This window comes from Salmo salar, unplaced genomic scaffold (assembly GCF_905237065.1).
Source record: "Salmo salar unplaced genomic scaffold, Ssal_v3.1, whole genome shotgun sequence".
NCBI lineage: Eukaryota > Metazoa > Chordata > Actinopteri > Salmoniformes > Salmonidae > Salmo > Salmo salar.
The window spans coordinates 884-14,430 of record NW_025550486.1 but is presented as its reverse complement, the minus strand read 5'-3'; the positions used below and the strand labels follow the sequence as shown (position 1 = coordinate 14,430).

Sequence of the window (13,547 nt, the reverse complement as noted above, 5' to 3'; positions counted from 1 at the left end):
TCTCTGAATGTCCTTGAGGGCCCAGCGCCAGATCCCGGACATGAACCCGATCGAACATCTCGGAGAAACCTGAAAATAGCTGTGCAAGCGACGGCTCCCCATCCAACCTGACAGAGCTTGAGAGGATCTGCGGAGAAGAAATGGGAGAAACTCCCCAAATACAAGGTGTGCCAAGCTTGTAGCAAAGTCATACGCCAAGAAGACTCCGAGGCTGAACACATGCCAAAGGTGCTTCAAGAAAGTACTGAGTAAAGTCCTGATACTTTCTGTAAATGTTTTTATTTTATTTAAACATTTCTACAAATCTGTTTTTCTGCTTTTTCAATATGGGGTATTGTGTGTGTAGATTGATGATGAAAAAAAAAAACAATTGAATCCGCATTTTAGAATAAGGCTGTAGCGTAACAAAATGTGGGAAAAAAGTCAAGGGGTCTGAATACTTTCCTAAAGCGCCGTATAAACATTCAAACAGAGCATTGTTACCCAATACAGAACATGTTCAAATGTTTCCTAAAATTCCAACGGGACAAAAAACTATTAATAAAAGTAGCATAGTATTTTGCATATCTCAAGTGCAAGTACAGTATTCTAGAACAAAGCATTTGTTTTGATAAAGACAAAGTTCCCCATATTTCCTTGATCACGGGGGCGCCACCAGACAGACAATGGAGGGTTCATCCCAGGCTGAGGTTCCAGGGTGGGAGAGCAGAACGAGCAGGCTCTCTCTAGGATCTCGGTCTGTATCGAGAGGGAGTCTGGGTGCTCTGTGAGGACCTGGGGGGAACGGGCAGGTCAAAACACTCTCTACCACTACACTACAACATTATCCTCTAAACTAAACCCTTCCATCTTAGTCCTTTCTGGTGGTAGTTTCCGTAGATAGCCTGGTCCCAGATCTCGTGGCGTCTTGCAGATCTGGGACCAGGCTAGGTAGTAATATCACCCACATACAACCTTGTGACAAACCTCTAGTCGTTGTACTGCCTTTGAACTTCAGGTGAAGGCCAGTCCCTGGAAACCTGAACGGAAGACAGGACCCGGACACATCGACATTACAGACCTTTTAAACCGTTTAAAAAGATGCACTATGCCGACATCACTTCTCCATTTCCTGGTTGAAAAAAATTACCAATACTTCACCCAATTCTCGGTTTGTGACAAAAAATGAGCAAGTACAGTCTAGTAATCATTCTACCATCTAAACTTCAGTGAAATATATTTTACAGATCCAAAAATATTGTATTTTCAGCTGTTTGGAAGTTGATGTACAAAACCAAAGTAAAGATAAAAAGGAAATTTAAGAACAGGAAGCATAGAAATAGCACATAGAACAGATCTACAGATGATCAGACTGGCTTTCAATAAGAGAATGATAGATCTATAACAGATAGAAACAGATCTGAGATGATCGACTTGCTTTCAATGAGAATGACAGATCTATAACACATAGAACAGATCTGCAGATGATCAGACTGGCTTTCAATGAGAATGACAGATCTATAACAACATAGAACAGATCTACAGATGATCAGACTGGCTTTCAGTGAGAATGACAGATCTATAACAACATAGAACAGATCTACAGATGATCAGACTGGCTTTCAATGAGAATGACAGATCTATAACAACATGTCTATGTGAATTTGGTGTTTAAGGGTGTCCACAGACTCACCCCATGCTGGGAGTTCACTCTGTTCGTGTAGAGCCAGGCGTATCGTAGAACACTGATGCATCGTGGTACGACTGTTCCTTCTCCCTAATGTAGCCCATGTACTCATACGCTCTGCTGCACGACTACAAACACATACATACATATTCACTACTACACTGTACACACTAATACACACTAATCACACTACATACATTACATATTCACTACTACACTACTGTACACACTAATACACACTAATACACACTACATACATTACATATTCACTACTACACTACCACACACTAATACACACTAATACGCACTCATACATTACATATTCACTACTACACTACTGTACACACTAAAACACACTACATACATTACATACCCACCACACACACTGACACACTAAACAAACACACACTCATACAATACATATCACTACTACTACTGTACACACATACACCCACACACACACACATACATACACTCACACACACTACTGTACACACTAAACACACTAAACACACTACATACATTACATATTCACTACCACACCACTGTACACACTAATACATGCACCAATACACACTACATACATTACATATTCACTACTACACTACTGTACACACTAATACACACTAATACACACTACAACATTATATATTCACTACTACACCACTGTACACACCAATACAATCACCACATACACACCACAGACATTACTATTCACTACTACACTATGTACAACACTAATACACACATAATAACACTACATACATTACATATTCACTACTACACTACTGTACACACTAACACACCAATACACACTACATACATTACATATTCACTACACACTACTGTACACACTAATACACACTAATACACACTACATACATTACATATTCACTACTACACTACTGTACACACACACTAATACACACTACATACATTACATATTCACTACCACACTACTGTACACCTAACCACACACTAATCACACTATATTACCTTACATATTCACTACTACACTACCGCACACACTAACACACACTACACACACACTACATACATTACATATTCACTACTACACTACTGTACACACTAATACACCTAATACACACTACATACATTACATATTCACTACCACATTACTGTACACACAACAACACACTAATACACACTACATACATTACATATTGCACTAATACACTACTGTACACACTAATACACACAATCACCACACTACATACATTACATATTCACTACTACACTACTGTACACACTAATACACACTACAACACACTAACATACATTACATATTCACTACTACACTACTGCACACACTAACCACACTAATACACACTACATACATTACATATTCACTACTACACTACTGCACATAATACACACTCAACACACACTACATACATTACATATTCACTACTACACTACTGGCCACACTACTACATATATTACATATTCACTACTACACTACTGTACACATAAACACACTACACTACACACACACATACATTACATATTCACTACTACACACTGTACACACTAATGCACACTAATACACACTACATACATTACATATTCACTACTACACTACTGTACACACTAATACACACTACATACATTACATATTCACTACTACACTACTGTACACACTAATACACACTACATACATTACATATTCACTACTACACTACACACTACTACACTACACACTAATACACACTACATACATTACATATTCACTACTACACTACAGTACACACTTATACACTACAGTCTACACACTAATACACTACAGTCTACACATTAATACACACTACTGTTTACTCACTAATACACTACTGTCTGTGTGTATGTGTGTGTGTGTCTGTCTGTGTGTCTGTGTCTGTCTGTCTGTGTGTATGTGTGTGTCTGTCTGTGTGTATGTGTGTCTGTCTGTGTGTATGTGTGTGTCTGTCTGTGTGTCTGTCTGTCTGTCTGTCTGTCTGTGTGTATGTGTCTGTCTGTGTGTATGTGTCTGTCTGTCTGTCTGTGTGTATGTGTGTGTCTGTCTGTGTGTATGTGTCTGTCTGTCTGTGTGTCTGTCTGTGTGTCTGTGTTCTGTCTGTATGTGTGTGTCTGTCTGTCTGTGTGTCTGTGTGTATGTGTGTGTCTATCTGTCTGTGTGTCTGTCTGTGTGTCTGTTGCTCTGTGTGTATGTGTGTGTCTGTCTGTCTGTGTGTCTGTGTCTGTGTGTATGTGTGTGTCTGTCTGTGTGTATGTGTCTGTCTGTCTGTCTGTATGTGTGTCTGTCTGTCTGTCTGTCTGTCTGTCTGTCTGTCTGTCTGTCTGTCTGTCTGTCTGTCTGTCTGTCTGTGTGTCTGTCTGTCTGTGTGTCTGTGTGTCTGTCCCTGTCTGTTCTGTGTGTCTGTGTGTGTGTGTATGTGTGTCTGTGTGTGTCTGTCTGTGTGTATATGTGTGTATGTGTGGGTCTGTCTGTGTGTCTGTGTGTGTCTGTCTGTTGTAATGTGTATCTGTCTGTCTGTGTGTGTGTCTGTGTCTGTCTGTCTGTCTGTGTATGTGTCTGTGTGTCTGTCTGTCTGTCTGTCTGTCTGTCTGTCTGTCTGTCTGTCTGTCTGTCTGTGTGTCTGTCTGTGTCCCGTCTGTCTGTGTGTCTGTTTGTCTGTCTGTCTGTCTGTCTGTGTGTCTCTGTCTGTGTGTCTGTGTGTCTGTCTGTCTGTCTGTCTGTGTGTCTGTGTCTGTCTGTCTGTGTGTCTGTCTGTCTGTGTCTGTGTGTCTGTCTGTCTTCGTCTGTCTGTCTGTGTGTATGTGTCTGTCTGTCTGTCTGTCATTGTCTGTCTGTCTGTCTGTCCGTCTGTCTGTGTCTGTCTGTCTGTGTGTCTGTGTTCTGTGTGTCTGTCTGTGTGTATTGTGTGTCTGTGCTGTGTGTCTGTGTGTGTCTGTCTGTGTGTTAATGTGTGTCTGTCTGTGTGTCTGTGTGTGTCTGTCTGTGTGTATATGTGTGTCTGTCTGTGTCTGTGTGCTGTCTGTGTGTCTGTGTGTCTGTGTGTCTGTCTGTGTGTCTGTCTGTGTGTCTGTCTGTCTGTCTGTCTGTCTGTCTGTCTGTCTGTGTGTCGTCTGTGTGTCTGTGTCTGTCTGTCTGTGTGTGTGTGTGTGTGTGTGTGTGTGTGTGTGTGTACCTGGTTGTATTTAATACAGCGCTGCAGTAGATCAGAGGCGATATCATACTTCCCAGACTTGATGTAAACATCAGCCAGCAGCAACCAGGCTGCCTCCAGGTCCTCTGACAGCTCCCAGCTCCACTCCACCTGTACAATACCCACATATAATACTGGAGTCCTCCAGGGCTCTGATCTAGGCCCTCTGGAGTCCTCCAGGGCTCTGATCTAGGCCCTCTGGAGTCCTCCAGGGCTCTGATCTAGGCCCTCTGGAGTCCTCCAGGGCTCTGATCTAGGCCCTCTGGAGTCCTCCAGGCTCTGATCTAGGCCCTCTGGAGTCCTCCAGGGCTCTGATCTAGGCCCTCTGGAGTCCTCCAGGGCTCTGATCTAGGCCCCCTTGAGTCCTCCAGGGGCTCTGATCTAGGCCCCCTTGAGTCCTCCAGGGCTCTGATCTAGGCCCCCTTGAGTCCTCCAGGGCTCTGATCTAGGCCCTCTGGAGTCCTCCAGGGCTCTGTTCTAGGCCCTCTGGGGTCCTCCAGGGGGCTCTGTTCCTGAGCCTCTGGAGTCCTCAGGGGCTCGGTTCTAGGCCCTCTGGGGTCCTCCAGGGCTCTGTTCTAGGCCCTCTGGGGTCCTCCAGGGCTCTGTTCTAGGCCCTCTCCTCTGACTGTCTCTCTGGAGATGAGTGTCTGCTGAGCGACAGGACCAACATGTAAATCTACAACAGTAAAAAAATCTACCTTGGTGAGCCTCTTGAGCTGGTTCCTGGCCCGAGGAGTTTGTTTTAGCAGCATGAAGGCCTGGCCCATCGCAAGCAGGTAGGGAACGTTGTTCACCTGGGGTGAAGAAGGTACAGGAGAAGGAGGGGGAGGAGAAAGAGGAAACCCTACCTGAGTAGAGGCCAGCTCAGTGAAGGGGGATCTACCTGAGTAGAGGCCAGCTCAGTGAAGGAGGTTCTACCTTATTAGAGGCCAGCTCAGTGAAGGGGTCCTACCTTAGTAGAGGCCAGCTCAGTGAAGGGGTCCTACCTGAGTAGAGGCCAGCTCAGTGAAGGGGTCCTACCTTAGTAGAGGCCAGCTCAGTGAAGGGGTCCTACCTTAGTAGAGGCCAGCTCAGTGAAGGGTCCTACCTTAGTAGAGGCCAGCTCAGTGAAGGGGTCCTACCTTAGTAGAGGCCAGCTCAGTGAAGGGGTCCTACCTTAGTAGAGGCCAGCTCAGTGAAGGGGGTCCTACCTTAGTAGAGGCCAGCTCAGTGAAGGGGTCCTACCTTAGTAGAGGCCAGCTCAGTGAAGGGGTCCTATCTTAATTGAGGCCAGCTCAGTGAAGGGTCCTACCTGAGTAGAGGCCAGCTCAGTGAAGGGGTCCTACCTTAATTGAGGCCAGCTCAGTGAAGGGGTCCTACCTTAGTAGAGGCCAGCTCAATGAAGGTGGATCTACCTGAGTAGAGGCCAGCTCAGTGAAGGGGTCCTACCTGAGTAGAGGCCAGCTCAGTGAAGGGGTCTACCTTAGTAGAGGCCAGCTCAGTGAAGGGGTCCTACCTGAGTAGAGGCCAGCTCAGTGAAGGGGTCCTACCTTAGTAGAGGCCAGCTCAGTGAAGGAGGTCCTACCTTAGTAGAGGCCAGCTCAGTGAAGAGTCTCAACCTAGTAGAGGCCAGCTCAGTGAAGGGGTCCTACCTGAGTAGAGGCCAGCTCAGTGAAGGGGTCCTACCTGGTAGAGGCCAGCTCAGTGAAGGAGGTCCTACCTTAGTAGAGGCCAGCTCAGTGAAGGAGGTCCCACCTTAGTAGAGGCCAGCTCAGTGAAGGGGTCCTACCTGAGTAGAGGCCAGCTCAGTGAAGGGGTTCTACCTGAGTAGAGGCCAGCTCAGTGAAGGGGTCCTACCTTAGTAGAGGCCAGCTCAGTGAAAGAGTTCCTACCTTAGTAGAGGCCAGCTCAGTGAAGGGGTCCTACCTTAGTAGAGGCCAGCTCAGTGAAGGGGGGATCTACCTGAGTGAGGCCAGCTCAGTGAAGGAGGTCCTACCTGAGTAGAGGCCAGCTCAGTGAAGGGGTTCTACCTGAGTAGAGGCCAGCTCAGTGAAGGGGTCCTACCTTAGTAGAGGCCAGCTCAGTGAAAGAGTTCCTACCTTAGTAGAGGCCAGCTCAGTGAAGGGGTCCTACCTTAGTAGAGGCCAGCTCAGTGAAGGGGGATCTACCTGAGTAGAGGCCAGCTCAGTGAAGGAGGTCCTACCTGAGTAGAGGCCAGCTCAGTGAAGGAGGATCTACCTTAGTAGAGGCCAGCTCAGTGAAGGGGTCCTACCTTAGTAGAGGCCAGCTCAGTGAAGGGGTCCTACCTTGGTAGAGGCCAGCTCAGTGAAGGGGTCCTACCTGAGTAGAGGCCAGCTCAGTGAAGGGGTTCTACCTTAGTAGAGGCCAGCTCAGTGAAGGGGGATCTACCTGAGTAGAGGCCAGCTCAGTGAAGGAGGTCCTACCTGAGTAGAGGCCAGCTCAGTGAAGGAGGATCTACCTTAGTAGAGGCCAGCTCAGTGAAGGGTCCTACCTTAGTAGAGGCCAGCTCAGTGAAGGGGTCCTACCTTAGTAGAGGCCAGCTCAGTGAAGGGGTCCTACCTGAGTAGAGGCCAGCTCAGTGAAGGGGGTTCTACCTTAGTAGAGGCCAGCTCAGTGAAGGAGGTTCTACCTTAGTAGAGGCCAGCTCAGTGAAGGGGTCCTACCTTAGTAGAGGCCAGCTCAGTGAAGGGGTCCTACCTTAGTAGAGGCCAGCTCAGTGAAGGGGTTCTACCTTAGTAGAGGCCAGCTCAGTGAAGTGGTCCTACCTGAGTAGAGGCCAGCTCAGTGAAGGGGGATAGACCTTATTAGAGGCCAGCTCAGTGAAGGGGTCCCTACCTTAGTAGAGGCCAGCTCAGTGAAGGGGTCCTACCTGAGTAGAGGCCAGCTCAGTGAAGGGGTCCTACCTGGTAGAGGCCAGCTCAGTGAAGGGGTCCTACCTTAGTAGAGGCCAGCTCAGTGAAGGGGGGATCTACCTGAGTAGAGGCCAGCTCAGTGAAGGAGGGTCCTACCTGAGTAGAGGCCAGCTCAGTGAAGGAGGTCCTACCTGAGTAGAGGCCAGCTCAGTGAAGTGGTCCTACCTTAGTAGAGGCCAGCTCAATGAAGGTGGATCTACCTGAGTAGAGGCCAGCTCAGTGAAGGGGTCCTACCTTAGTAGAGGCCAGCTCAGTGAAGGGGTCCTACCTGAGTAGAGGCCAGCTCAGTGAAGGGGTCCTACCTTAGTAGAGGCCAGCTCAGTGAAGGGGTCCTACCTCAGTAGAGGCCAGCTCAGTGAAGGGGGATAGACCTTATTAGAGGCCAGCTCAGTGAAGGGGGTCCTACCTTAGTAGAGGCCAGCTCAGTGAAGTGGTCCTACCTTAGTAGAGGCCAGCTCAGTGAAGGGGTCCTACCTGAGTAGAGGCCAGCTCTAGTGAAGGGGGTCCCACCTTAGTAGAGGCCAGCTCAGTGAAGGGGTCCTACCTTAGTAGAGGCCAGCTCAGTGAAGGGGTCCTACCTTAGTAGAGGCCAGCTCAGTGAAGGGGTCCTACCTTAGTAGAGGCCACGCTCAGTGAAGGGGTCCTACCTGAGTAGAGGCCAGCTCAGTGAAGGGGGTCCTACCTTAGTAGAGGCCAGCTCAGTGAAGGGGTCCTACCTTAGTAGAGCCCAGCTCAGTGAAGGGGTTCTACCTTAGTAGAGGCCAGCTCAGTGAAGGGGTCCTACCTTAGTAGAGGCCAGCTCAGTGAAGGGGTTCTACCTTAGTAGAGCCCAGCTCAGTGAAGGGTCCTACCTTAGTAGAGGCCAGCTCAGTGAAGGGGGATAGACCTTATTAGAGGCCAGCTCAGTGAAGGGGTCCTACCTTGGTGAGGCCAGCTCAGTGAAGGGGTCCTACCTTAGTAGAGGCCAGCTCAGTGAAGGGGTCCTACCTTAGTAGAGGCCAGCTCAGTGAAGGGGTCCTACCTTAGTAGAGGCCAGCTCAGTGAAGGGGTCCTACCTTAGTAGAGGCCAGCTCAGTGAAAGAGTTCCTACCTTAGTAGAGGCCAGCTCAGTGAAGGGGTCCTACCTTAGTAGACGCCAGCTCCGTGAAGGGGTCCTACCTTAGTAGAGCCCAGCTCAGTGAAGGGTTCTACCTTTAGTAGAGGCCAGCTCAGTGAAGGGGTCCTACCTGAGTAGAGGCCAGCTCAGTGAAGGGGATAGACCTTATTAGAGGCCAGCTCAGTGAAGGGGTCCTACCTTAGTAGAGGCCAGCTCAGTGAAGGGGGTCCCTACCTTAGTAGAGGCCAGCTCAGTGAAGGGGGGATAGACCTTATTAGAGGCCAGCTCAGTGAAGGGGGTCCTACCTTAGTAGAGGCCAGCTCAGTGAAGTGGTCCTACCTTAGTAGAGGCCAGCTCAGTGAAGGGGTTCTACCTTAGTAGAGGCCAGCTCAGTGAAGGGGTCCTACCTGAGTAGAGGCCAGCTCAGTGAAGGGGATAGACCTTATTAGAGGCCAGCTCAGTGAAGAGGTCCTACCTTAGTAGAGGCCAGCTCAGTGAAGGGGTCCTACCTTAGTAGAGGCCAGCTCAGTGAAGGGGATAGACCTTATTAGAGGCCAGCTCAGTGAAGGGGGTCCTACCTTAGTAGAGGCCAGCTCAGTGAAGTGGTCCTACCTTAGTAGAGGCCAGCTCAGTGAAGGGGTCCTACCTTAGTAGAGGCCAGCTCAGTGAAGGGGTCCTACCTCAGTAGAGGCCAGCTCAGTGAAGGGGATAGACCTTATTAGAGGCCAGCTCAGTGAAGGGGGGTCCTACCTTAGTAGAGGCCAGCTCAGTGAAGTGGTCCTACCTTAGTAGAGGCCAGCTCAGTGAAGGGGTCCTACCTTAGTAGAGGCCAGCTCAGTGGAGTGGTCCTACCTTAGTAGAGCCCAGCTCAGTGAAGGGGTCCTACCTTAGTAGAGGCCAGCTCAGTGAATGGATCCTACCTGAGTAGAGGCCAGCTCAGTGAAGGGGTCCTACCTTAATAGAGGCCAGCTCAGTGAAGGGGTTCTACCTTAGTAGAGCCCAGCTCAGTGAAGATTCTCAACTTAGTAGAGGCCAGCTCAGTGAAGGGGTCCTACCTGAGTAGAGGCCAGCTCAGTGAAGGGGGGATAGACCTTATTAGAGGCCAGCTCAGTGAAGGGGTCCTACCTTAGTAGAGGCCAGCTCAGTGAAGGGGGTCCTACCTTAGTAGAGGCCAGCTCAGTGAAGGGGTCCTACCTGAGTAGAGGCCAGCTCAGTGAAGGGGGTCCTACCTTAGTAGAGGTCCAGCTCAGTGAAGGGGTCCTACCTTAGTAGAGGCCAGCTCAGTGAAGGGGTCCTACCTTAGTAGAGGCCAGCTCAGTGAAGGGGTCCTACCTTAGTAGAGGCCAGCTCAGTGAAGGGGTTCTACCTGAGTAGAGGCCAGCTCAGTGAAGGGGGTCCTACCTTAGTAGAGGCCAGCTCAGTGAAAGAGTTCCTACCTTAGTAGAGGCCAGCTCAGTGAAGGGGTCCTACGCTTAGTAGAGGCCAGCTCAGTGAAGGGGGTCCTACCTTAGTAGACGCCAGCTCGGTGAAGGGGTCCCACCTTAGTAGAGCCCAGCTCAGTGAAGGGGTTCTACCTTAGTAGAGACCAGCTCAGTGAAGGGGTCCTCACCTGAGTAGAGGCCAGCTCAGTGAAGGGGGATACAGACCTTATTAGAGGCCAGCTCAGTGAAGGGGTCCTGCCTTAGTAGAGGCCAGCTCAGTGAAGGGGTCCTACCTTAGTAGAGGCCAGCTCAGTGAAGGGGTCCTACCTTAGTAGAGGCCAGCTCAGTGAAGGGGTCCTACCTTAGTAGAGGCCAGCTCAGTGAAGGGGTCCTACCTTAGTAGAGGCCAGCTCAGTGAAGGGGTCCTACCTTGGTAGAGGCCAGCTCAGTGAAGGGGTCCTACCTTAGTAGAGACCAGCTCAGTGAAGGGGATAGACCTTAGTAGAGGCCAGCTCAGTGAAGGGGTCCTACCTTAGTAGAGGCCAGCTCAGTGAAGGGGTCCTACCTTAGTAGAGCCAGCTCAGTGAAGGGGGTCCCTACCTTAGTAGAGGCCAGCTCAGTGAAGGCCTGCAGGGCTTTCTGGATGTGTTTGGGGTCTCTGGTGGCCATGAGGCAGAGGTTGACCAGCAAGGTGATTCCGTCTGATCGCTGACCTCCTGATGACCCCCTGACGTGGGCGGAACTCCTTCACCAGGTTCTGGGCCGTGGCCACGCCACCTGCTCCCTGTGCTCAGCCCCGCCCAGTTGGCTCGTACTGACCAATCGGAGAGAGAACAGACGTCATCATTTTATATCATGTATTATTACAGTTAGCTAGGTATCTCATAATCAGGAACAATCAAACTAGGCGACATGGTAATGAGATGATAATGCAGGGGTCTAAGATTGATTTGCACTGCATCGGCTCCGACTCGCGTCGGATGTGGAAGGGCCTGCAAACTATTACAGACTACAAAGGAAGCCCAGCCGAGAGCTGCCCGCACACAAAGCCTACAGGACGAGCTAAATAACTTCGCTCGCTTCGAGGCAAGTAACACTGAAACGTGCATGAGAGCATCTGCTGTTCTAGACGACAGTGGATCACGCCTCCGTAGCCGACGTGAGTAAGACCTTTAAACAGGTCAACATTCACAAAGCTGCAGGGCCAGACGGATTACCAGGACGTGTACTCCGAGCATTCGCTGACCAACTGGCAAGTGTCTTCACTGACATTTTCAACCTCTCCCTGTCCGAGTCTGTAATACCAACATGTTTCAAACAGACCACCATAGTCCCTGTGAGCAAGAACACCAATATAACCTTATTCCTGTATTGGCGCTTTGCCTGTTTGATGGTTCGTCTGAGGGTGTAGCGGGATTTCTTATAAGCGTACGGGTTTGAGTCCTGCTCCTTGAAGGCGCAGCTCTACCCTTTAGCTCAGCGCTGATGTTGCCTGTAATCCATGGCTTCTGGTTGGGGGGTATGTTCGGGGACAGTCACAGTGGGGACAACGTCAACGATGCGACTTATTGATGAAGCCAGGGACTGAGGTGCTGTACTCTCAATGCCATCGGATGAATCCAGGAACATGTGCCAGTCTGTGCAAAACAGTCCTGTAGTTTAGCATCTGCTTCATCTGACAATTTACTTATTGACAGAGTCACTGGTGATTCCTGTTTTATTTTTGCCTGTAAACAGGAATCAGGAGGATAGAATTATGGTCAGATTTGCCAAATGGAGGGAGAGGGAGAGCTTTGTACGCGTCTCTGTGTGTGGAGTAAAGGTGGTCTAGAGTTTTTTCCCTCTGGTTGCACATTTAACATGCTGGTAGAAATGAGGTAAAACGGAATAGAGTTTCCCTGCATTAAAGTCTCCGGCCACTAGGAGCGCCGCCTCTGGATGAGCGTTTTCCTGTTTGCTTATGGCCTTATACAGCTCATTGAGTGCTGTCTTAGTGCCAGCATGCGTGTGTGGTGCCTTCAGAAAGTACTCAAACCCCTTGACTATATTTTGTTGTGTTACAGCCTGAGGTCATAATGGATTAACATTGTTTTTTTTCTCACCCATCTACACACAATAACTTATATTGAGAAAGTGAAAACACGTTTTTAGTAGTTTTTCTTGGCCATTCATGTTTTTAGAAATGTTTGAAAATTGATTGAAAATGAAATACAGAAATATCTAATTTACATAAGTACTTATACACCTGAATCAATACTTTATAGAATAACCTTTGGCACTTAGAGCTGTGAGTATTTCTCGGTATGCCTCTAAGAGCTTTCTACACTGGATTGTGCAACATTTTCCCCATTATTGTTTTCTAAATTCTTCAAGCTCTGTCAAATTGTTGATCATTGCTAGACAGCCATTTTCAAGTCTTGCCATATATTTTCAAGTAGATTTAAGTCAAAACTGTAACTCGAGCCACTCAGGAACATTCACTGTCTTCTTGGTAAGCATCTCCAGTGTATATTTGGCCTTGTGTTTTAGGTTATTGTACTGCTGAAAGGTGAATTCATCTCCCAGTGTCTGGTGGAAAGCAGGATTTTGCCAGGGCTTACCTCAATTCCATTTCTTTTTATCCTGTAAAACTCCCCAGTCCTGTAACAATTACAAGCATACCCGCAACATGATGCAGCCACCACTGCTTGGAAATATGGAGGTGGTACTCAGTAATGTGTTGTGTTGGATTTGCTCCAAACACAACACTTTGTATTCAGGGGAAAAGTTAATTGCTTTACCACATTTTTGCAGTTGACTCAGTGACTTGTTGCAAACATAAGGCATGTTTTGGAATATTTTTATTCCGTAAGGCTTCCTTCTTTTCACTCTGTGAATTAGGTTAGTATTGTGGAGTAATTTGTGCAGGCCAGTGACAAAAGAATCTCAATTTAATCCATTTTAAATGTAATCTGTAACACAGCAAAATGTGGTAAAAGTCAAGGGGTGGGAATACTCAAAGGCACTGTAAATCATTATCTCCTCCTGACTCTGAAGGCCTGCGTGCCACTAGAAGCCCCCGCCGATGTCTCTAGAAGCCCCGCCAGTATCTCAAGAAGCCCCGCCGTACTCCTAGAAGCCCCGCCGTACCTCTAGAAGCCCGCCGTACCCTCTAGAAGCCCCGTCGTACCTCTAGAAGCCCCCCAAGGTACCTCTAGAAGCCCCGCCGTGTCTCTAAAAGCCCCGCCGTATCTCAAGAAGCCCCGC

At 48.5% G+C, this 13,547-nt stretch overlaps 1 protein-coding gene across 1 annotated transcript; it reads right to left on the bottom strand.

Annotated features, from left to right (window-relative positions):
* Positions 1-1,686: 1,686 nt before the first annotated feature.
* On the bottom strand, positions 1,687-11,003 carry LOC123739478 (tetratricopeptide repeat protein 21B-like). The gene is made up of 4 exons (XM_045713822.1): positions 10,902-11,003; positions 5,571-5,666; positions 4,855-4,983; positions 1,687-1,794 (listed from the first exon to the last, which is right to left on the bottom strand). Exons 1-4 carry the CDS (start codon positions 10,968-10,970, stop codon positions 1,687-1,689), a joined length of 402 nt encoding a protein of 133 aa, XP_045569778.1. The 5' UTR covers positions 10,971-11,003.
* Positions 11,004-13,547: the final 2,544 nt, after the last annotated feature.

Bases quoted from the DNA above. Each gene is read 5' to 3' on its own strand.
- LOC123739478 (XM_045713822.1), bottom strand. From the start codon at position 10,970: ATGGCCACCAGAGACCCCAAACACATCCAGAAAGCCCTGCAGGCCTTC. The intron at 5,667-10,901 runs GTAGGGACCCCC...TCTTCACCCCAG, and splicing joins CTGAGCTGGCCTCTACTAAG to GTGAACAACGTTCCCTACCT. The intron at 1,795-4,854 runs GTACACACACAC...ATGTGTTTGTAG, and splicing joins GCTGTATTAAATACAACCAG to TCGTGCAGCAGAGCGTATGA.